The following is a 26241-nucleotide window of genomic DNA, read 5'->3' as shown; positions in this document are numbered from 1 at the left end:
CTCCTCTCCCCTGTACCCCGTCTCTCCTGCTCCTCCTCTCCTGCTCCTGAGCCTCCTCTCCCCTGTATCCCATCTCCCGTGCTCCTGACATCACTTCTGGCCAGTTATCTCCCTCACCTGTCCCAGCTGTTCCTGTAGATGTGCCTTTTCCTTGCGCAGAGATTGCAGCTCCTGCAGCAGCTTTTCCCGGCTCTGTTCCATGGCCTGCAGGGAGTTGTCCAGCCCAAAGCGCTCTGTGTCCAGCTCTAGCTTCTCCTGTTCCAGACGAACCAGCTCATCGCGAATTGAGGTCTTCTCTTGTTCCACCTCATGCTTCTGTCCCTGCAAGGCGGCTCTCTCCTCCTCCAACTGCAAGATCACAGGAGTATTACATATAATTGTAGCCTGTGTATCCCCGCAACATCACTGCAGTGCCCTCACTCTTCCCTCTCCTCCTATTACCCCCTGCTTCCTATGGGGAGCTCTCTCCTCCTCCCTACGGGGCCCTCTCTCCTCCTCCCTGCTTCCTACGGGGAGCTCTCTCCTCCTCCCTGCTTCCTACGGGGCCCTCTCTCCTCCTCCCTGCTTCCTACGGGGAGCTCTCTCCTCCTCCCTGCTTCCTACGGGGAGCTCTCTCCTCCTCCCTGCTTCCTATGGGGCCCTCTCTCCTCCTCCCTGCTTCCTACGGGGAGCGCTCTCCTCCTCCCTGCTTCCTACGGGGCCCCTCTCCTCCTCCCTGCTTCCTACGGGGAGCTCTCTCCTCCTCCCTGCTTCCGACGGGGAGCTCTTTCCTCCTCCCTGCTTCCGACGGGGAGCTCTCTCCTCCCTCCTTCCTACGGGGCCCTCTCTCCTCCTCCCTGCTTCCTACGGGGAGCTCTCTCCTCCTCCCTGCTTCCTACGGGGAGCTCTCTCCTCCTTCCTGCTTCCTACGGGGAGCTCTCTCCTCCTCCCTGCTTCCTACGGGGCGCTCTCTCCTCCTCCCTGCTTCCTACGGGGCCCTCTCTCCTCCTCCCTGCTTCCTACGGGGCCCTCTCTCCTCCTCCCTGCTTCCTACAGGGGCTCTATCCTCTCCGTCCTCAGCTCTGCTTCCTAAAGGGAGCTCTCCTTCCTCCTCCTCCCTGCTGGCTCTCTCCTCTCCTTCCTCCTCCTCCCTGCTTCATGGGGGCTCTCTCCTCTCCTTCCACCCTGCTTTCCATGGGGCTTTCTCCTCTCCTTCCTCTGGCCTGCTTCCTGAAGGGCTCTCTCCTCTCCCCCCCCCCCCCCCCACGCTTCCCGCAGGAGTCCAAGGTGCCCTCTTCTTCTCCTCCTCCCTGCTTTCCACAGGGCTCTCTCCTTCATGATTCCCGCAGAACTCTCTTCCTGCTTCCCCCCAGGGCTCTTTCCTCTCCCTCCTCCACCCTGCGGTGCTCTCTACACCCCTCCTCCTCCCTGCAGGGCTCTCTCCTCTCCATCCTCCTCCCTGAGGGGCACTCTCCTCCTCCTCCCTGCTTCCCCCGGGGCTCTCTCCTCCTCCTCCTCCCTGCTTACCGCAGGACTCCCTGCACTCCCACCTCCTCCCTGCTTCCCACAGGGCTCTCTCCATTCCCTCCTCCCTGTGTGGCTCTCTCTAGTCCCACCTCCTCCCTGCTTCCCACAGGGCTCTCTCCACTCCCTCCTCCCTACGGGGCTCTCTCCATTTCCTGCTCCTCCCTGTGGGGCTCTCTCCATTCCCTTCTCCTCCATGCGGGGCTCTCTCCATTTCCTGCTCCTCCCTGTGGGGCTCTCTCCATTCCCTTCTCCTCCCTGCAGGGCTCTCTCCACCCTGCTTCCCACAAATTCACAATTAATACTCTCAATCCTCTGCAACAAGTCCCCTGGGGCTCGCTAATTGCCCTCCATGGTGATAAAGACTCCATAGGGATTTCTCTCTAATCCCAAGTCCCCATAGGGCTCTCTCTGCTCCTCATGGTGTTCTCTATTCACTGCCAGCTCCCAGAGGCCCCGCCTCCACACTGCTGACCTTTCTCTCCTCCACAGCTTCCTACTGGGCTGTCTCCTCTCACCACTGGTCCTAGTGCCAGGTACTGGAGGAACCCCTACACCTGGTACAGGTCACACAGGTACCTGGGCAATGACTCTATGGAGCTCAGTCTTGTCCTGGGCCAGACTCTCGTTCAGTGCACTCATCTTAGATAAAGTGTCTCGCAGCGACGCCTCTTCCGTCCTCTGCCTGTTCTGCACCAGCTCCAGCTCTGCCCGAATGGTTTCCGCCTGGTAGGAGAGATCAGTTTACACTGACCGACCAATGTAACATAACATAGGAGGATACTATATGGCCGCACATAAACCACAGCAATACAGTCATTCCATTACTGCAGGCAAGAGATCTAACCTTGGATAGAGCCTGGGAGACATCCACCTTCTCTGCCTCCAACACCTCCTTATCCAGGGTGCACTGGTGCAGAGACTCCTTTACCATGACCAGCTCCTTCCTGAGGACAGAGAGCTTCCCTTCCAGCTGCTCCTGGGCTTTGTGCCTGAGGATCGGTAGGGTCACAGCATTACAAACCAGCCCAGGAGCCTGCTCTGTGCAATGGCCTTCTCATGCATAGGACAGACCTTCCCCTGACCCACTCCTCGTGCTGAGCAGTCTCTCCCCCTCGGTCTCAGTGTGCTATACCGAGCAGTCTCTCCCCCTCGGTCTCAGTGTGCTATACCGAGCAGTCTCTCCCCCTCGGTCTCAGTGTGCTATACCGAGCAGTCTCTCCCCCTCGGTCTCAGTGTGCTATACCGAGCAGTCTCTCCCCCTCGGTCTCAGTGTGCTATACCGAGCAGTCTCTCCCCCTCGGTCTCAGTGTGCTATACCGAGCAACCCCGCCCCACTGTCTCAGTGTGCTATACTGAGCAACCCCCCACTGTCTCAGTGTGCTATACCGAGCAGCCCCCCCCCCCCCCCCCCCGTCTCAGTGTGCTATACCGAGCAGTCTCTCCCCCTCTGTCTCAGTGTGCTATACCGAGCAGTCTCCCCCCCCCTCTGTCTCAGTGTGCTATACCGAGCAGTCTCCCCCCCTCTGTCTCAGTGTGCTATACCGAGCAGCCCCCCGTCTCAGTGTGCTATACCGAGCAGCCCACCCCCCCTTTGTCTCAGTGTGCTATACCGAGCAGCGCCCCCCCCCCCGTCTCAGTGTGCTATACCGAGCAGCCTCTCCCCCTCTGTTGTCTCAGTGTGCCATTACTAACAGTCTCTCTACCCTCTGTCTCAGTGTGCTATCCTGACCCCTTTGTCTCAGTGTGCTATGCCTAGCAGTCTCTCATCCCCTCTGTATCTGTGTGCTATACTGTGCAGTCTCTTTCCCCTCTGTCTCAGCCTCTCTCTCCCTTCTGTCTCAGTGTGCTATGCTGGGCAGTCTCTTTCCCCCTCTGTCTCAGTGTGCTATACCTAGCAGTCTCTCACCCTCTCTCCACCTCTCGCAAGGCCCGGTCCCGATCCTGACACGTGTCCTCCTTCTCCTCCTGTAGGATGTCTCTCTGACGCTGCAAGTCGCTGTTCGCTACTTGTAGTTTTTCTGCCTCCTGGCGCTGCGTCTCCAGCTGTTCCTGTAGATTCTGCAGGTTCCGCTCCAGAACATCCCGCTCACTGCAACACGAGGACCCCAAATGCTTAGAGCGCTTGGAAATGAGGACACTGGGATAACGGGCCTGTTGTAATCGGGTGGCTGCTGACCTCAGTGGTAATTATTACAGAATTTTATACATATCTCAGATTTAGAGGGAATTTTTAGTGTGTAAAAACACAATAGCTGCAATACCTTATTCCAGCACTAGGTGGTGCCATAGCATACAGGCTACTGCAAGGCTCAAGCACATTGAGCATTCTATGTATAGGATGCAGATGACATTTCCCAGTGACCACGATGATGATACATAAAAGGTTTATATGTAACTTAGAGGATCTGTGCTGTGCAGCGTCTTCACCTGCTTGGACTTGGACGATCCCCCCTTCCCACCACCCAGCCTGTCTTCTGGTCTTTACCTGCTGAAGTGTTCTAGGCTGCTGCGCAATCTGGAGATACTGTGTTCTGCGTCGTCTCTGGAGACGGTGGCGGTGTCCAAATCTTGCTGTAGCTTCACAATCTTTTGCTCTAACACCCTGCGATCATTCTCCCCATCGCTGAGCTGCTTGCGCAGAGCGCTGACTGTCTCCTGGCCGGACTCCAACCGCCCTCGCAGTTCCTGCAATCATTCAATGCAGCGCCTGTTACACGACCGGGAAATTACCAGGTGCGGCCGCTGTACAGGTCAGCTGATGTAAACCCTCCAATACGGAAACAGAAGTCTAAAGGTGCCCACACACTAGAATGAGTTTTTTGCCGATTAACAGACTTCTGACCGATAAATCAGCCGATTTTTACCGATAATCACCCGGATGTACGCTCCTGCGGATCTTTTGCTAAATCTTCTCACCCTACATGCTGCATGAGAGATCAGATTTAGTTAAAGATCCATAGGAACGCACATGGGATCTTAAGAAAAATCTTTGGTGAAGATGTGAGGTGGCCTGAAATCCTCTGTGCAGGACAGGCAAAAGATTTCACACCTTAAAGATTGCAGATATGTCCAGTGTGTGGTCACCTTAACTGCTGGGACACAGATTAATGCCAGTATTCACGTCGTTACCTGCACCTGTAGTTGTCTCCTCTGCAGAGCAGAGTGCACCGCAGAGAGGGTGGAGTCCCGGAATGCTGGGGACAGGCTACGGCGAGGAGAGCTGCTGCGGTGTGGAGAGGAGCGGCGGATGGGAGAGGAAGTGCGCAGGCTGCTGGACAGACCTCTGATGCTGAGCACCGGCCCCTCACTCTCTGTAAGCTCTAGTGTCCGGTCACTGGTGGACATCTGCAGACCGCTGTCTGTGTCACTGAGCACAGCCTAGGGAACGGGAGCAGAGAGGAAGTTACTTATGTGATGGGAAGGGAGACAGGTACAGCATCACTTGTTACAGGTCCTGCATGAGGAAAGGTGATTCCCAGACTGCACCTGGAGCCAAATCACCTGTATATCATCTATACTAATAGAAGTACAAAATACTACTGAACAGATTTCCATGACATCATTTTATACCGCGCCGGGGGGCCTCTACATCCGCGGCGCGCGGGGGGCCTCTACATCCGCGGCACGCCCTCTACATCCGCGGCGCGCGGGGGGCCCTCTACATCCGCGGCGCGCGGGGGGCCCTCTACATCCGCGGCGCGCGGGGGGCCCTCTACATCCACGGCGCGCGGGGGGCCCTCTACATCCACGGCGCACGGGGGGTCTCTACATCCGCGGCGCGCGGGGGGGGGCCTCTACATCCGCGGCGCGCGGGGGCCTCTACATCCGCGGCGCGCGGGGGGGGCGCCTCTACATCCGCGGCGCGCGCGGGGGGCCTCTACATCCGCGGCGCGCGGGGGGCCTCTACATCCGCGGCGCGCGGGGGGCCTCTACATCCGCGGCGCGCGGGGGGCCTCTACATCCGCGGCGCGCGGGGGGCCTCTACATCCGCTGCGCGCGGGGGGCCTCTACATCCGCTGCGCGCGGGGGGCCTCTACATCCGCTGCGCGCGGGGGGCCTCTACATCCGCTGCGCGCGGGGGGCCTCTACATCCGCTGCGCGCGGGGGGCCTCTACATCCGCGGCGCGCGGGAGGCCTCTACATCCGCGGCGCGCGGGGGGCCTCTACATCCGCGGCACGCCGGGGGCCTCTACATCCGCGGCACGCGGGGGGGCCTCTACATCCGTAGCACGCGAGGGCCTCTACATCCACCCTCACAGCAACAAAGCCAGCAGTACAAATTTGGATTGGGAGAGACTCTATGCATTACATCTGAAGAACCCACGAGTAGTAGAGGATGAGGTTACTAAACTGCATGAGGAGATTTTCCCCCTATGACCCATCCCCAGTAGAAAATAAAAGAATGGCCACTAGGGGGTGTCTGTTTGCAGGATGGGGCAGGTTACCATCAGCCCATACAGCACAGTGACTAATAGCCGTTATCAATGTAGTAACAGTGTCTTATATAAAGATAAAGGAGCATGCAATGACCCCCTGGTGGCTTTGGAGACACAGATGGGAACATGACCATTAGGAAAAATCTGTCTGCAAATAGATTAATCTACACCTACAGTAGTTCACTGAATTCTTCTTTATAAAAATCTGATCTGAAGCCATAGAAATTACATTGTTGTGTCCTCAGGATACAGACCTGTGTGACTTCTCGGAGGGTCTCCTGTAGGACCTCTTTCTCTGACTTCAGAACTTCCACCTCCTCTTCCACCAAAGCCACCTGTTCTTCCATCAGATTCTTCTCCTGTAAGAACAGAACATCTCACAACTAGTATCTCAGGACCTACAGTAACCTGACACCAGACAGCCCCATGTGACCTCATATCCCACTCACACATCGCAGGACCCTACAGTAACCTGACACCAGACAGCTCCATGTGACCTCATATCCCACTCACACATCTCAGGACCCTACAGTAACCTGACACCAGACAGCCCCATGTGACCTCATATCCCACTCACACATCGCAGGACCCTACAGTAACCTGACACCAGACAGCTCCATGTGAACTCATATCCCACTCACACATCTCAGGACCCTACAGTAACCTGACACCAGACAGCCCCATGTGACCTGATATCCCACTCACACATCTCAGGACCCTACAGTAACCTGACACCAGACAGCCCCATGTGACCTCATATCCCACTCACACATCTCAGGGCCCTACAGTAACCTGACACCAGGACAGCTCCATGTGACCTCATATCCCACTCACACATCTCAGGACCCTACAGTAACCTGACACCAGACAGCCCCGTGTGACCTCATAACCCACTCACACATCTCAGGACCCTACAGTAACCTGACACCAGACAGCCCCATGTGACCTCATATCCCACTCACACATCGCAGAACCTACAGTAACCTGACACCAGACAGCCCCATGTGACCTCATATCCCACTCACACATCGCAGAACCTACAGTAACCTGACACCAGACAGCCCCATGTGACCTGATATCCCACTCACACACCTCAGCACCCTACAGTAACCTGACACCAGACAGCCCCATGTGACCTGATATCCCACTCACACATCTCAGGACCCTACAGTAACCTGACACCAGACAGCCCCATGTGACCTCATATCCCACTCACACATCTCAGGGCCCTACAGTAACCTGACACCAGGACAGCTCCATGTGACCTCATATCCCACTCACACATCGCAGGACCCTACAGTAACCTGACACCAGACAGCCCCATGTGACCTCATATCCCACTCACACATCTCAGGACCCTACAGTAACCTGACACCAGGACAGCACCATGTGACCTGATATCCCACTCACACATCGCAGGACCCTACAGTAACCTGACACCAGACAGCCCCATGTGACCTCATAACCCACTCACACATCTCAGCACCCTACAGTAACCTGACACCAGACAGCCCCGTGTGACCTCATATCCCACTCACACATTGCAGGACCCTACAGTAACCTGACACCAGACAGCCCCATGTGACCTCATAACCCACTCACACATCTCAGCACCCTACAGTAACCTGACACCAGACAGCCCCGTGTGACCTCATATCCCACTCACACATCGCAGGACCCTACAGTAACCTGACACCAGACAGCCCCATGTAACCTCATAACCCACTCACACATCTCAGCACCCTACAGTAACCTGACACCAGACAGCCCCGTGTGACCTCATAACCCACTCACACATCTCAGGACCCTACAGTAACCTGACACCAGGACAGCCCCATGTGACCTGATATCCCACTCACACATCTCAGGAGCCTACAGTAACCTGACACCAGACAGCCCCATGTGACCTGATATCCCACTCACACATCTCAGGACCCTACAGTAACCTGACACCAGACAGCCCCATGTGACCTCATATCCCACTCACACATCTCAGGACCCTACAGTATCCTGACACCAGACAGCCCCGTGTGACCTCATATCCCACTCACACATCTCAGGACCCTACAGTAACCCGACACCAGACAGCCCCGTGTGACCTGATATCCCACTCACATCTCAGCACCCTACAGTAACCTGACACCAGACAGCCCGTGTGACCTCATAACCCACTCACACATCTCAGGACCCTACAGTAACCTGACACCAGACAGCCCCGTGTGACCTGATATCCCACTCACACATCGCAGGACCCTACAGTAACCTGACACCAAACAGCTCCATGTGACCTGATATCCCACTCACACATCTCAGGACCCTACAGTAACCTGACACCAGGACAGCCCCGTGTGACCTCATATCCCACTCACACATCTCAGCACCCTACAGTAACCTGACACCAGACAGCCCCATGTGACCTCATATGCCACTCACACATCTCAGGACCCTACAGTAACCTGACACCAGACAGACAGCCCCATGTGACCTCATATCCCACTCACACATCTCAGCACCCTAGTAACCTGACACCAGACAGCCCCATGTGACCTCCTATCCCACTCACACCTCTCAGGACCCTACAGTAACCTGATACCAGACAGCCCCGTGTGACCTGATATCCCACTCACACATCGCAGGATCCTACAGTAACCGGACACCAGACAGCCCCGTGTGACCTGATATCCTACTCACACATCTCAGGACCCTACAGTAACCTGACACCAGACAGCCCCATGTGACCTGATATCCCACTCACACATCGCAGGACCCTACAGTAACCTGACACCAGACAGCTCCATGTGAACTCATATCCCACTCACACATCTCAGGACCCTACAGTAACCTGACACCAGACAGCCCCATGTGACCTCATATCCCACTCACACATCGCAGGACCCTACAGTAACCTGACACCAGACAGCTCCATGTGAACTCATATCCCACTCACACATCTCAGGACCCTACAGTAACCTGACACCAGACAGCCCCATGTGACCTGATATCCCACTCACACATCTCAGGACCCTACAGTAACCTGACACCAGACAGCCCCATGTGACCTGATATCCCACTCACACACCTCAGCACCCTACAGTAACCTGACACCAGACAGCCCGTGTGACCTGATATCCCACTCACACATCTCAGGACCCTACAATAACCTGACACCAGACAGCCCCGTGTGACCTGATATCCCACTCACACATCTCAGGACCCTACAGTAACCTGACACCAGACAGCCCCATGTGACCTGATATCCCACTCACACATCGCAGGACCCTACAGTAACCTGACACCAGACAGCCCCATGTGACCTCCTATCCCACTCACACATCTCAGGACCCTACAGTAACCTGACACCAGACAGCCCTGTGTGACCTGATATCCCACTCACACATCTCAGGACCCTACAGTAACCTGACACCAGACAGCCCCGTGTGACCTCATATCCCACTTACATCTCAGGACCCTACAGTAACCTGACACCAGACAGCCCCGTGTGACCTCATATCCCACTCACACATCTCAGGACCCTACAGTAACCTGACACCAGACAGCCTCATGTGACCTGATATCCCACTCACACATCGCAGGACCCTACAGTAACCTGACACCAGACAGCCCCATGTGACCTCATATCCCACTCACACATCTCAGCACCCTACAGTAACCTGACACCAGACAGCCCCGTGTGACCTCATAACCCACTCACACATCTCAGGACCCTACAGTAACCTGACACCAGACAGCCCCGTGTGACCTGATATCCCACTCACACATCGCAGGACCCTACAGTAACCTGACACCAGACAGCCCCGTGTGACCTCATAACCCACTCACACATCTCAGGACCCTACAGTAACCTGACACCAGACAGCCCCGTGTGACCTGATATCCCACTCACACATCTCAGGACCCTACAGTAACCTGACACCAGACAGCCCCATGTGACCTCATATCCCACTCACACATCTCAGCACCCTACAGTAACCTGACACCAGACAGCCCCGTGTGACCTCATAACCCACTCACACATCTCAGGACCCTACAGTAACCTGACACCAGACAGCCCCGTGTGACCTCATAACCCACTCACACATCTCAGGACCCTACCGTAACCTGACACCAGACAGCCCCGTGTGACCTGATATCCCACTCACACACCTCAGCACCCTACAGTAACCTGACACCAGACAGCCCGTGTGACCTCATATCCCACTCACACATCTCAGGACCCTACAGTAACCTGACACCAGACAGCCCCATGTGACCTGATATCCCACTCACACACCTCAGCACCCTACAGTAACCTGACACCAGACAGCCCGTGTGACCTGATATCCCACTCACACATCGCAGGACCCTACAGTAACCTGACACCAGACAGCCTCATGTGACCTGATATCCCACTCACACATCTCAGGACCCTACAATAACCTGACACCAGACAGCCCCGTGTGACCTGATATCCCACTCACACATCTCAGGACCCTACAGTAACCTGACACCAGACAGCCCCATGTGACCTGATATCCCACTCACACATCGCAGGACCCTACAGTAACCTGACACCAGACAGCCCCATGTGACCTCCTATCCCACTCACACATCTCAGGACCCTACAGTAACCTGACACCAGACAGCCCTGTGTGACCTGATATCCCACTCACACATCTCAGGACCCTACAGTAACCTGACACCAGACAGCCCCGTGTGACCTCATATCCCACTTACATCTCAGGACCCTACAGTAACCTGACACCAGACAGCCCCGTGTGACCTCATATCCCACTCACACATCTCAGGACCCTACAGTAACCTGACACCAGACAGCCTCATGTGACCTGATATCCCACTCACACATCGCAGGACCCTACAGTAACCTGACACCAGACAGCCCCATGTGACCTCATATCCCACTCACACATCTCAGGACCCTACAGTAACCTGACACCAGACAGCCCCGTGTGACCTGATATCCCACTCACACATCGCAGGACCCTACAGTAACCTGACACCAGACAGCCCCGTGTGACCTCATAACCCACTCACACATCTCAGGACCCTACAGTAACCTGACACCAGACAGCCCCGTGTGACCTGATATCCCACTCACACATCTCAGGACCCTACAGTAACCTGACACCAGACAGCCCCATGTGACCTCATATCCCACTCACACATCTCAGCACCCTACAGTAACCTGACACCAGACAGCCCCGTGTGACCTCATAACCCACTCACACATCTCAGGACCCTACAGTAACCTGACACCAGACAGCCCCGTGTGACCTCATAACCCACTCACACATCTCAGGACCCTACCGTAACCTGACACCAGACAGCCCCGTGTGACCTCATAACCCACTCACACATCGCAGGACCCTACAGTAACCTGACACCAGACAGCCCCGTGTGACCTGATATACCACTCACACATCTCAGGACCCTACAGTAACCTGACACCAGACAGCCCCGTGTGACCTCATATCCCACTCACACATATCAGGACCCTACAGTAACCTGACACCAGACAGCCCCATGTGACCTCATATCCCACTCACACATCTCAGGACCCTACAGTAACCTGAGACACTATCAGGGATCGGAGAACCCCATGCTAACACTCAGATATTTCAAACAGGCCTTGATCCAGTTCAGAGAACTCCAACCTTGAAGAACTTGCATGCCAGTCATAGAACCCCCGACATATAGCTCCTACAACAATCTGAGGAGTCTTACACTTCTCTTAGGGGGTGGTGAACAAAGCCTTGAGGAATGATAAACTGGTGAGAGATGAACGACCAACCAATAAGCTCCCAAACTGTAACATGGCAGTTAGGAGCTGATTGGCTAGACGTTAATCACTGTCCACCATCACTGATACAGGGTCTGCTCACAATATTGGAGGGCCCTTAGTTCTAGCCTGTCCCGGTGTACCTGCTTCTGCAGCCGCTTCATCTGCTGGTCTTTCTCCTTGTTCTCACACTGCAGATGCTCTACAGTCCTATTCAGTTCTGCTGACCTTGAAGAGAAATAATAGGGAGTATAGGTTAGTATAAAGTCAGATCAGTAGTACAGTCTCATGGCAACAGGTAGAACCAAGCCCACCGTCCCAGGTCAGCAGGCGGCACTGGTCCCACAGTTTAGGATCATTGCTGTTCACTTACCTGGCACTGAGCTCCGCTTTATCAGCATCATACGCAGCCTGTAACTGGATCATTTCACGCACTTTATCCTTTAGCTGCTCATCCAATTGGGCCAGCTGTAGAGCCTGCCTCTCCAATACAACCCCCCCACTGTTCTCCGCCAGCCGCTGGGAACCGCTGACACTCAGGCATGAGGCAAGGAGGGTCCGGCAGAAGTGGGACAGCTCCTTCTGCATCATTGACAGGTCCCTGTACATAAAAGCAGGAGGGGAAAGATGGAGCTTCAGGTATTACACATTATAGTACTTCTGTATAACATATAGTGCTGGTGCCAGTCACATGACACTCAACTGATGTCACCGAGCAGCATCTCACTGGCGGGGACAGTACTACAAGCACACGGACCCAGGAGCACACTACAGCAGGGGACAGTACTACAGGCGTACAGACCCAGGAGCACACTACAGGCATACAGACCCAGGAGCACACTACAGCCGGGGACAGTACTACAGGCATACAGACCCAGGAGCACACTACAGCCAGGGAGAGTACTACAGGTGTACAGACCCAGGAGCACACTACAGCCAGGGACAGTACTACAGGGGCACAAACCCAAGAGCACACTACAGCCAGGGACAGTACTACAGGGGCACAGACCCAGGAGCACACTACAGCCGGGGGCAGTACTACAGGCACACAGACCCAGGAGCACACTACAGCCGGGACATTATCACAGGCACACAGACCCAGGAGCACACTACAGCCAGGGACAGTACTACAGGCACACAGACCAAGGAGCACACTACAGTTGGGGACAGTACCACAGGCACACAGACCCAGGAGTGCACTACAGCCGGGGACAGTACTACAGGCATACACAGATCCAGGAGCACACTACAGCCAGGGACAGTACTACAGGCGTACAGACCCAGGAGCACACCACAGCTGGGGACAGTACCACAGGCGCACAAACCCAGGAGCACACTACAGCTGGGGACAGTACCACAGGCGCACAAACCCAGGAGCACACTACAGCCGGGGACAATACTACAGGCACACTGACCAGGAGCACGCTATAGGCGGGGACAGTACCACAGGCATACAGACCCAGGAGCGCACTACAGCTGGGGACAGTACTACAGCCATACAGACCCAGGAGCATACTACAGCCGGGGACAATACTACAGGCACACAGACCCAAGGACAGTACTACAGGCATACCGACCCAGGAGCACACTACAGCCAGGGGCAGTACTACAGGCGCACTGACCCAGGAGCGCACTACAGCCGGGGACAGTACTACAGGCACACAGACCCAGGAGCACACTGCAGCCAGGGACATTACTACAGGCACACAGACCCAGGAGCACACTACAGCCAGGGACAGTACTACAGGCGCACTGACCCAGGAGCGCACTACAGCCGGGGACAGTACTACAGGCATACAGACCAAGGAGCACACTACAGCCAGGGGCAGTACTAGTACAGGCACACAGACACAGGAGCACACTGCAGCTGGGGACAGTACCACAGGCACACTGACCAGGAGCCCGCTACAGGCGGGGACAGTACCACAGGCATACAGACCCAGGAGCACACTACAGCCAGGGACAATACTACAGGCACACAGACCCAGGAGCACATTACAGCCAGGGGTAGTACTACAGGCACACAGACCCAGGAGCGCACTACAGCCGGGGACAGTACTACAGGCACACAGACCCAGGAGCACACTACAGCCGGGGACAGTACCACAGGCGCACAGACTCAGGAGCACACTACAGCCGGGGACAGTACCACAGGCATACACAGACTCAGGAGCACACTACAGCCGACGACAGCACCACAGGCGCACACGACAGCTGGGGACAGTACTACAGGCATACAGACCCAGGAGCACACTACAGCCGGGGACAGCACCACAGGCATACACAGACCCAGGAGCACACTACAGCCGGGGACAGTACTAAAGGCATACACAGACCCAGGAGCACACTACAGCTGGGGACAGTACCACATGCGCACAGACCCAGGAGCACACTACAGCCAGAGACAGTACTACAGGCACACAGACCCAGGGACAATACTACAGGCATACCGACCCAGGAGCACACTACAGCCAGGGGCAGTACTACAGGCATACAGACCCAGGAGCACACTACAGCCAGGGGCAGTACTACAGGCGCACTGACCCAGGAGCACACTACAGCCAGGGGCAGTACTACAGGCGCACTGACCCAGGAGCGCACTACAGCCGGGGACAGTACTGAGGGGTGTCCAACAATATTCTTCCTAGGGGTGGCATAACCCCATAGCTGACATCATGTCCCAAAACCCAGATTTACAGTGTGACAACCCATATGTATAAGGGGGTGTATGGCTTGAGGAATCACACCCACCTCTCCGTCCGGGTCTTCATCTCGCTGAATTGTCTGTGGAATCCAACCACTTGTCTCCAGAGAGAGAGCAGCCGGCTGTGTTCATTGCTGAAGTATGTGTTGAAGGACTGTAGGGGGCGATAAAGGCACGGATCAGACTGGCAGCATACAGGGCAGTCAGACACACATGTATTAATGAGGGATTTCTATATCATGGCTGCATTATGTCCCATCTGCCCATAGACGTCATTAGTCGCTGAGAATTCTAGGAAGCAGAATAATAGTAAAATAATAATCCTTTACACAACCCCAGCACCCCCCCCCCTCCCCTCTCACCTCCTCCTCCCGCCTCCACTCGCTCTCCCTCTGTTCCAGCTCATCTCGCGCTTTGGTCCAATCAGCTGTCAGCTTGCGGAGATCCTCGCTCAGGGCCTGGTTGGCAGAGTTGGCTTGGTCCAGCTGCTCCCTCAGCATGGCATTGACCTGGGTCAGACTGGCACTTCTGTGTGCGGAGGATGGGTGGGGGGACACACACAAGGAACATGACCTCTCTGGCAAATACTGACAGTCCCGGGATAATGCCACTTTGGGTGACTTGCCAGGGCAGCTGATAACTAGGGGCGCTGAAGAGACATGAGCACCCCCCTATGTGTACAACAACCATATGACACAGGTTTACATATTCCCAAATATCATCTGCTGCCCATGCTCCAATCAGCTGGTTCTCACCAATATCTTCTGCCCCTTCATGTCACTAGCAGGTACCTAATCTGGGGCCGTCCTTACCTCTGCTGTTCCTCCTCCAGGCGGATCAGCGTGTTCTCCAGCTCATTGCTGTTCTCTTCCTCCTGTCGCAGCCGCGAGTCCGTCAGCTCCAGGCGGCTCTGTCCAGGGACAGTCATTACTCAGCACAGACTGCTACACAGCTACATAGGAGTCCATCAGGGGCAGTCATTACTCAGCACAGACTGCTAGACAGCTACATATGAGTCCATCAGGGGCAGTCATTACTCAGCACAGACTGCTACACAGCTACATAGGAGTCCATCAGGGGCAGTCATTACTCAGCACAGACTGCTACACAGCTACATAGGAGTCCATCAGGGGCAGTCATTACTCAGCACAGACTGCTACACAGCTACATAGGAGTCCATCAGGGACAGTCATTACTCAGCACAGACTGCTACACAGGGTGTAAATCTGGGTCATAAACCTGTGACACTCATTACTCAGCACAGAATGATACACAGGGTGTAAATCTGGGTCAATCAGGGACCGTCATTACTCAGCACAGACTGCTACACAGGGTGTAAATCTGGGTCATAAACCTGGGACACTCATTACTCAGCACAGAATGCTACACAGGGTGTAAATCTGGGTCAATCAGGGACACTCATTACTCAGCACAGACTGCTACACAGGGTGTAAATCTGGGTCATAAACCTGGGACACTCATTACTCAGCACAGACTGCTACACAGGGTGTAAATCCAGGTAATCAATCATTACTGCAATAAGTGAGGTCTCTGAATACCGCTTGCGCTATAGCGGCCTCTGTCCGGCGCTGGCCACCAGGGGACCATCCCTGTGATGTAACGTGCCTGCGGGTCAGAGATCACTGGGGAAATGACTTACATTGAGGCGTTCGTGTTCCAGCTCTGTGGAGCGCTCCAGAAGCTGCTGCTCCACATCTCCGCATCTCTTCTTATATTGCAGGACCTAGAAGAGGACAAGGTCAGAGAGCAGCTGCCCTACTGGTCACCTGTACAGTCAGCACCTCCCACACTCCTGTACAAGTGCGAGTGAGGAAGGGCCATTTCCATTAGATTACCCCTAAATCAGAGATTAAGGACTGACTGTGTGTATTGTATAGTCATCTAGTGTCAGCTTCTGTTGGCCTAGATAGTGACCGATCTTCTACATAATGGTCACAGTAACACTATGATTAGGAGCCACTCCAATGGTGGAGTTGTTAGTAATAAAGCTGAGGTGGCATCAGCTCTCTGCCCTCGTTAGGCAGCACAGGACAAGATACCCGAATCCCGGAGCCAGCCGGACCACACACCGAAGACAAGTACATAATGGAGTAAAAGCATTTACAGGAAAAGCTGCGTAGGAAACTCGTGCACGGAAGTGTTCCCCTTCCATGTGCCTGGCAAATGCCCATCTCACCCACATACACACCTTGGCTTGCAGTTTCAGCACAAGCTGGGTTTGTCGCTGCTGTCCCTCCTGGTAGACCTGAAGCTTTCGCTTGTACGCGGCCTGCTCTTCTTCCAGCCGGCGCCTGAGCTCCACATTCTGCTGCCCCAGGCTCCGCGTCTCCAGGGAATCTCTTTCTCGCTCTCCAGTCTCCAGGCGCAGGGTCTGCTCAAGCTGCAAGGAGCAAGAGGCGGTCACTTAGCTAGGGGGAACTGTCCTACCAGGCACGAACAATGGGTGATCGCTGTAACAGGACAGGCCGACAGTCCTAACACCCATCACTGTAACAGGACAGGCTGACAGTCATATCACTCATCACTAACAGGACAGGCCGACAGTCCTAACACCCATCACTGTAACAGGACAGGCCGACAGTCATATCACTCATCACTAACAGGACAGGATGACAGTCATATCACTCATCACTGTAACAGGACAGGCCGACAGTCATATCACTCATCACTACCAGGACAGGCCTACATATCACCCATCACTGTAACAGGACAGGCTGACAGCCATATCACTCATCACTAACAGGACAGGTCGACATATCACCCATCACTGTAACAGGACAGGCCGACAGTCATATCACTCATCACTGTAACAGGACAGGCTGACAGTCATATCACTCATCACTAACAGGACAGGTCGACATATCCCCCATCACTGTAACAGGACAGGCTGACAGTCATAGCACTCATCACTGTAACAGGACAGGCTGACAGTCATATCACTAACAGGATAGGCCGTCAGTCATATCACTCATCACTAACAGGACAGGCTGACAGTCATATCACTCATCACTGTAACAGGACAGGCTGACAGTCATATCACTCATCACTGTAACAGGACAGGCTGACAGTCATATCACTCATCACTGTTACAGGACAGGCTGACAGTCATATCACTCATCACTAACAGGACAGGCTGACAGTCATTTCACTCATAACTAACAGGACAGGATGACAGTCATATCACTCATCACTGTAACAGGACAGGCCGACAGTCATATCACTCATCACTGTAACAGGTCAGGCTGACAGTCATATCACTCATCACTAACAGGACAGGCTGACAGTCATATCACTCATCACTAACAGGACAGGCTGACAGTCATATCACTCATCACTAACAGGACAGGCTGACAGTCATATCACTCATCACTAACAGGACAGGCTGAAAGTCATATCACCCATCACTGTAACAGGACAGGCCGACAGTCATATCACCCATCACTGTAACAGGACAGGCCGACATATCACCGATCACTGTAACAGGACAGGCTGACAGTCATATTATTCATCACTGTAACAGGACAGGCCGACAGTCATATCACCCATCACTGTAACAGGTCAGGCCGACAGTCATATTATTCATCACTGTAACAGGACAGGCTGACAGTCAGATCACCCATCACTGTAACAGGTCAGGCCGACAGTCATATCACCCATCACTGTAACAGGTCAGGCCGACAGTCATATCACCCATCACTGTAACAGGTCAGGCTGACAGTCATATCACCCATCACTGTAACAGGACAGGCCGACTGTCATATCATTCATCACTGTAACAGGACAGGCCGACAGTCATATCATTCATCACTGTAACAGGACAGGCAGACAGCCCTAACACTCATCACTGTAAGAGGTCAGGACGACAGTCATATCACTCATCACTAACAGGACAGGCTGATAGTCATATCACTCATCACTAACAGGACAAGCCGACATATCACCCATCACTGTAACAGGACAGGCCAACATATCACCCATCACTGTAACAGGACAGGCTGACAGTCATATCACCCATCACTGTAACAGGACAGGCCGAAAGTCCTAACATTCATCACTGTAACGGGTCAGGCCGACAGTTATATCACCCATCACTGTAACAGGTCAGGCTGACAGTCATATCACCCATCACTGTAACAGGACAGGCCGACAGTCATATCATTCATCACTGTAACAGGACAGGCAGACAGCCCTAACACTCATCACTGTAAGAGGTCAGGCCGACAGTCATATCACCCATCACTGTAACAGGTCAGGACGACAGTCATATCACTCATCACTAACAGGACAGGCTGATAGTCATATCACTCATCACTAACAGGACAAGCCGACATATCACCCATCACTGTAACAGGACAGGCCAACATATCACCCATCACTGTAACAGGACAGGCTGACAGTCATATCACCCATCACTGTAACAGGACAGGCTGACAGTCATATCACCCATCACTGTAACAGGACAGGCCGACAGTCCTAACATTCATCACTGTAACGGGACAGGCCGACAGTCATATCACCCATCACTGTAACAGGACAGGCCGACAGTCCAAACACTCATCACTGTAACAGGACAGGCCCACAGTCATATCATTCATCACTGTAACAGGACAGGCCGACATATCACCCATCACTGTAACAGGACAGACCGACAGTCATATCACCCATCACTGTAACAGGACAGGCCGACAGTCCTAACATTCATCACTGTAACGGGACAGGCCGACAGTCATATCACCCATCACTGTAACAGGACAGGCCGACAGTCCTAACACTCATCACAGGACAGGCCCACAGTCATATCATTCATCACTGTAACAGGACAGGCCGACATATCACCCATCACTGTAACAGGACAGGCCGACAGTCATATCACCCATCACTGTAACAGGACAGGCCGACAGTCCTATCACTCATCACTGTAACAGGACAGGCTGACAGTCATATCATTCATCACTGTAACAAGACAGGCCGACAGTCCTAACACTCATCACTATAACAGGACAGGCCCACAGTAATATCATTCATCACTGTAACAGGACAGGCCGACATATCACCCATCACTGTAACAGGACAGGCCGACAGTCATATCACCCATCACTGTAACAGGACAGGCTGACAGTCATATCACTCATCACTAACAGGACAGGCCGACAGTCATATCATTCATCACTGTAACAGGACAGGCTGACAGTCATATCACTCATCACTGTAACAGGACAGGCCGACAGTCCTAACACATCACTGTAACAGGACAGGCCGACAGTCCTAACACTCATCACTGGGTACTTGTGAGTTATCCGGGCGTCCGATGTGGTCATCGCATGCCATTATAATAAGGCATACGATGCGATGCGATGCGACGCGTTTTGCCATCGCGTCGCATCGTATGCCTTATTATAATGGCATGCGATGCGACGCGACGCGATGTTAACACTTCCCGCCCATTTTTAAACCCGCCCTCTGGCACATCTGGCAGAAAAACAGTGTGAGGTAGTTTCCAGAGGAGAGAGCAAGTGATTTACAGAGAGATAGTGTTTTACAGCGTTGGTGTATATTTGTGAGGTGAATTTTTGGACATTTGCCCCAATATTGCCCCATTTGGCCCCTTACACCTGCCCCATTTTGGCCCTTACACCATTATTCCCAAAATGGCTTTGGTTGATGGCATCTTCAGCCTCCCAAAAACTGAGGAAGAGACAGTCGTATTCCTGCAGGAGAAAGGGCTGCTCCCATTGACTGCCACATGCCCAAATGGCCACCCTATGCGCCTGTCCCTGAAAGAGCGCAAATGGCGCTGCTACATTAAAAGTTGCAGCAAAAAACAGAGTCTGCGGGCCTCCCTATTCTATCCTGGGTGCAGGCTCCCATTCATGACTATCCTGCGCTTCATCTATTGCTGGTGCGATGAACTGACGTCAATAGAGTTCTGTGCTAAGAATTTAAAGCTATGCAACAAAAGCACCATTTTTTATAACGCCTTGATGCGGGAGGCATGCCAATGTGACTTGCTGGCACAGCCTCAACGGCAGATTGGAGGCCCAGGGCAAATGGTGGAGGTTGACGAAACACTGTTTGTGAAGCGCAAAGCCAATGTTGGCAGAGTACTCCCACAGCAGTGGGTGTTCGGAGGAGTGTGCCGGGAGACAGGGGACTGTTTCATGGTCGCAGTTGCCAAGCGAGATGCACCCACTCTCCTCGGTGCAATTGTGGAGCACGTGGCACCTGGCAGCACCATCGTCAGTGATTGCTGGCGCGCCTACCAAACTACTGAACTGGAGCGGGCTGGTTACAGCCACTTGCGGGTCAATCATCGGTTTAATTTTGTAGACCCAGAGACTGGTGCACACACCCAGAACATTGAGAGACTGTGGGGTTGTGCAAAATGGCGCAACAAACGCCAGCGGGGCACAGCCCGCCATCATCTTGATTCCTACATGCAGGAGTTCGTGTGGCGAAAGTGCCTGGCGGGAGACAGCGCATTTGAGCGCATTCTGCATGCGCTCACGTTACTTGATAAATAATGATGTTGATTGATTATTGTGTGCTTTGTGATTGTTTGTTATTCTAATTTATTTCATTAATATGTTAATTACACAGTTATTCCCTTTAATTCAGTTGTCCTTAATGTGTCAGATATGCATGATATTGATGAATGATATTGGATGCTCACAGCCACTCCACTATCAACATGAACCCGAAGCGTGGCGAGCGCAGCGAGCCCGCGAGGGGCGGCGGTACGCGTCCTCCGACCTTTTCATGCCCTACTATCCACTAGGGCGTGGAGTGAGAATATAATAGTGTGGCGAGCGCAGCGAGCCACCGAGCCCGAAGCGTGGCGAGCGCAGCGAGCCCCGCGAGGGGACACGGATACCTTCACAGGTAAGCGCGTCCCTTCGCGGGCTTCCCAGGTGTCCATGGCGACGTGGACACCTGGGAAGCCCGCGAAGGGACGCGCTTACCTGTGAAGGTATCCGTGTCCGCTCGCCACGCTTCGGGCTCGGTGGCTCGCTGCGCTCGCCACACTATTGTATTCTCACTCCACGCCCTAGTGGATAGTAGGGCATGAAAAGGTCGGAGGACGCGTACCGCCGCCCCTCGCGGGCTCGCTGCACTCGCCACGCTTCGGGTTCACGTTGATAGTGGAGTGGCGTTAACAATGGGGATGGGACTGACATTGTGTCACTTTTTGGGACACTTTCTTGGGGGTTTTACACTGCTAAAATCGGGTGGTATCGCATCGCATGCCATGTGGTTAACATGCGATGCGACGTGATCACTTTACATGGTACCCGATGTAAAATCGGGTTCGGGTGGTCATCTCGTCGCGTCGCATCGCATGCCATTTGGTTAACATACGATGCGACGCGATGCGAAATCGGGTTCGGGTGGTCATCTCGTCGCGTCGCATCGCATGCCATTTGGTTAACATACGATGCCATGCGATGCGTATACGACCAAAAATCGGGCGCCCGGATAACTCACAAGTACCCATCACTGTAACAGGACAGGCCCACAGTCATATCATTCATCACTGTAACAGGACAGGCCGACATATCACCCATCACTGTAACAGGACAGGCCGACAGTCATATCACCCATCACTGTAACAGGACAGGCCGACAGTCCTATCACTCATCACTGTAACAGGACAGGCCGACAGTCATATCATTCATCACTGTAACAGGACAGGCTGACAGTCATATCACTCATCACTGTAACAGGACAGGCCGACAGTCCTAACACATCACTGTAACAGGACAGGCCGAAAGTCCTAACACTCATCACTGAAACGGGACAGGCCAACAGTTATATCACTCATCACTGTAACAGGACAGGCCGACAGTCATATCACCCATCACTGTAACAGATCAGGCCAACAGTCATATCATTCATCACTAACAGGACAGGCCGACAGTCATATCACCCATCACTGTAACAGGACAGGCCGACAGTCCTATCACTCATCACTGTAACAGGACAGGCCGACAGTCATATCATTCATCACTGTAACAGGACAGGCTGACAGTCATATCACTCATTACTGTAACAGGACAGGCCGACAGTCCTAACACATCACTGTAACAGGACAGGCCGAAAGTCCTAACACTCATCACTGAAACGGGACAGGCCGACAGTCATATCACTCATCACTGTAACAGGACAGGCCGACAGTCATATCACCCATCACTGTAACAGATCAGGCCGACAGTCATATCATTCATCACTAACAGGACAGGCCGACAGTCATATCATTCATCACTGTAACAGGACAGGCCGACAGTCCTAACACTCATCACTAACAGGTCAGGTCGACAGTCATATCACTCATCACTAACAAGACAGGCCCACAGTCATATAATTCATCACTGTAACAAGACAGGCTGACAGTCCTAACACTCATCACTAACAGGACAGGCTGACAGTCATATCACCCATCACGGTAACAGGACAGGCTGACAGTCATATCACTCATAGGACAGGCTGACAGTCATATCACTCATCACTAACAGGACAGGCCGACATATCTCCCATCACTGTAACAGGACAGGCCAGCAGTCATATCATTCATCACTGTAACAGGACAGGCTGACATATCACCCATCACTGTAACAGGCCAGCAGTCATATCACTCCTCACTGTAACAGGACAGGCTGACAGTCATAACACTTATCACTGTAACAGGACATGCAGACATATCATTCATCACTGTAACAGGACAGGCCGAAGTCATATCACCCATCACTGTAACAGGACAGGCTGACATCACCCATCACTGATGCCCTGAATGCTGGGAAATGGAGATAAGATATTTGAGACATTTGCAGGAGGTGCAGATATGAATGCAGGATACTCACCTCCCTCTGCTCACTCCAACCTATAGAATTTGGTGCAGGCCTTTCAGGCTCCTCCCACAGCCAGCAAAGGGGCTGCTCCAACTTTCACAATAATAAAGAGGAGTGGAGTCAGCTGACGCATGAAACCCAGCACAGCACCAGTGTGCCAGACTCAGCAAGAGACAGACAATACCCAGCACAGCACAAGTCTGCCAGTCACAGCAACAAACAACACACAGCACAGCACCAGTGTGCCAGGCCCAGTAACAAGCAGAAACTATATAGCAAGCTGAGCATGCTGTGCGTCACATTACACACGTGTACGCACATCCGCATTGGTGACAGAATCCAGCCCCCTCTGGCGCAGACAGTCCTCCAGCTGCAGGGGACAGACACATTGTAAATCTAACAGTCCATGAAGAGATAACCAATAGATGGACAACTGCTGCCTGGTAACAGGCGAACCCGGTAACAGACGAACCCCGTTCCTACTTATTGTGCCCCAGTAACCTACTGTCCCCACCTCCTGCACCCAGTGATGTACTGTCCCCACCTCCTGCACCCAGCTACCTACTTTGCCCACCTCCTGCACCCAGTGATGTACTGTCCCCACCTCCTGCACCCAGTGATGTACTGTCCCCACCTCCTGCGCCCAGCGACCTGCTGTCCCCACCTCCTGCACCCAGTGACCTGCTGTCCCCACCTCCTGCACCCAGTGACCTGCTGTCCCCACCTCCTGCACCCAGCGACGTACTGTCCCCACCTCCTGCACCCAGTGACGTACTGTCCCCACCTCCTGCGCCCAGTGACCTGCTGTCCCCACCTCCTGCGCCCACCGACCTGCTGTCCCCACCTCCTGCACCCAGCAACCTACTGTCCCCACCTCCTGCACCCAACAACCTACTGTCCCCACCTCCTGCACCCAGCAACCTACTGTCCCCACCTCCAGCACCCAGCGACGTACTGTCCCCACCTCCTGCACCCAGTGACGTACTGTCCCCACCTCCTGCACCCAGTGACGTACTGTCCCAACCTCCTGCACCCAGCGATGTACTGTCCCCACCTCCTGCACCCAGTGACCTGCTGTCCCCACCTCCTGCACCCAGTGACCTGCTGTCCCCACCTCCTGCACCCAGCAACCTACTGTCCCCACCTCCTGCACCCAGCAACCTACTGTCCCCACCTCCTGCACCCAGTGATGTACTGTCCCCACCTCCTGCACCCAGTGACGTACTGTCCCCACCTCCTGCACCCAGCGACCTGCTGTCCCCACCTCCTGCACCCAGTGATGTACTGTCCCCACCTCCTGCACCCAGTGACGTACTGTCCCCACCTCCTGCACCCAGTGATGTACTGTCCCCACCTCCTGCACCCACCGACCTGCTGTCCCCACCTCCTGCACCCAGTGACGTACTGTCCCCACCTCCTGCGCCCAGCGACCTACTGTCCCCACCTCCTGCACCCAGCAACCTACTGTCCCCACCTCCTGCACCCAGCGACCTGCTGTCCCCACCTCCTGCGCCCAGCGACCTGCTGTCCCCACCTCCTGCACCCAGCGATGTACTGTCCCCACCTCCTGCACCCAGCAACCTACTGTCCCCACCTCCTGCACCCAGCGACCTGCTGTCCCCACCTCCTGCGCCCAGCGACCTGCTGTCCCCACCTCCTGCACCCAGCGACCTACTGTCCCCACCTCCTGCGCCCAGCGATCTACTGTCCCCACCTCCTGCACCCAGTGACCTGCTGTCCCCACCTCCTGCACCCAGCGATGTGCTGTCCCCACCTCCTGCGCCCAGCGACCTGCTGTCCCCACCTCCTGCACCCAGCGACCTGCTGTCCCCACCTCCTGCACCCAGCGATGTACTGTCCCCACCTCCTGCACCCAGCGATGTGCTGTCCCCACCTCCTGCACCCAGCGACCTGCTGTCCCCACCTCCTGCGCCCACCGACCTGCTGTCCCCACCTCCTGCGCCCACCGACCTGCTGTCCCCACCTCCTGCACCCAGCGACCTGCTGTCCCCACCTCCTGCACCCAGCGATGTACTGTCCCCACCTCCTGCACCCAGCGACCTGCTGTCCCCACCTCCTGCACCCAGCAACCTACTGTCCCCACCTCCTGCACCCAGTGACCTGCCGTCCCCACCTCCTGCACCCAGCGATGTGCTGTCCCCACCTCCTGCGCCCAGCGACCTGCTGTCCCCACCTCCTGCACCCAGCGACCTGCTGTCCCCACCTCCTGCACCAAGCGACCTGCTGTCCCCACCTCCTGCACCCAGCGATGTACTGTCCCCACCTCCTGCACCCAGCGATGTGCTGTCCCCACCTCCTGCGCCCAGCGACCTGCTGTCCCCACCTCCTGCACCCAGTGACCTGCTGTCCCCACCTCCTGCACCCAGCGACCTGCTGTCCCCACCTCCTGCACCCAGCAACCTACTGTCCCCACCTCCTGCACCCAGCGACCTGCCGTCCCCACCTCCTGCACCCAGTGACGTACTGTCCCCACCTCCTGCACCCAGCGACCTGCTGTCCCCACCTCCTGCACCCAGCGACCTGCTGTCCCCACCTCCTGCACCCAGCGATGTACTGTCCCCACCTCCTGCACCCAGCGATGTGCTGTCCCCACCTCCTGCACCCAGCGACCTGCTGTCCCCACCTCCTGCGCCCACCGACCTGCTGTCCCCACCTCCTGCGCCCACCGACCTGCTGTCCCCACCTCCTGCGCCCAGCGATGTACTGTCCCCACCTCCTGCGCCCAGCAACCTACTGTCCCCACCTCCTGCACCCAGCGACCTGCTGTCCCCACCTCCTGCACCCAGCGACCTGCTGTCCCCACCTCCTGCACCCAGCAACCTACTGTCCCCACCTCCTGCACCCAGTGACCTGCCGTCCCCACCTCCTGCACCCAGCGATGTGCCGTCCCCACCTCCTGCACCCAGCGACCTG

At 54.9% G+C, this 26241-nt stretch overlaps 1 protein-coding gene across 10 annotated transcripts in view; it reads right to left on the bottom strand.

Moving 5' to 3' along the window:
- The window catches only part of CROCC (ciliary rootlet coiled-coil, rootletin), an 80273-nt gene that overhangs the window by 32212 nt on the left and 21820 nt on the right, over window positions 1-26241 (bottom strand). For all 10 annotated transcript variants that reach the window (XM_083161856.1, XM_083161850.1, XM_083161855.1 and 7 more), the window contains 14 exons: window positions 16653-16844; window positions 16104-16187; window positions 15256-15353; window positions 14806-14971; window positions 14491-14597; window positions 12113-12340; window positions 11883-11967; window positions 6197-6301; window positions 4636-4884; window positions 3992-4191; window positions 3413-3595; window positions 2351-2495; window positions 2083-2229; window positions 118-348 (listed from right to left, as the gene is read on the bottom strand). In XM_083161856.1, coding sequence (XP_083017982.1) covers window positions 118-348; window positions 2083-2229; window positions 2351-2495; window positions 3413-3595; window positions 3992-4191; window positions 4636-4884; window positions 6197-6301; window positions 11883-11967; window positions 12113-12340; window positions 14491-14597; window positions 14806-14971; window positions 15256-15353; window positions 16104-16187; window positions 16653-16844 — 2220 coding nt within the window. The remainder of the gene's footprint in view (window positions 1-117; window positions 349-2082; window positions 2230-2350; window positions 2496-3412; window positions 3596-3991; window positions 4192-4635; window positions 4885-6196; window positions 6302-11882; window positions 11968-12112; window positions 12341-14490; window positions 14598-14805; window positions 14972-15255; window positions 15354-16103; window positions 16188-16652; window positions 16845-26241) is intronic.

The sequence above is a fragment of the Crinia signifera genome, chromosome 19 (assembly GCF_055691185.1).
Source record: "Crinia signifera chromosome 19, ASM5569118v1, whole genome shotgun sequence".
Taxonomy (NCBI): Eukaryota; Metazoa; Chordata; class Amphibia; order Anura; family Myobatrachidae; genus Crinia; species Crinia signifera.
Note: the sequence above shows the minus strand (reverse complement) of the source record. Positions and strands in the feature narration are given on the sequence as shown.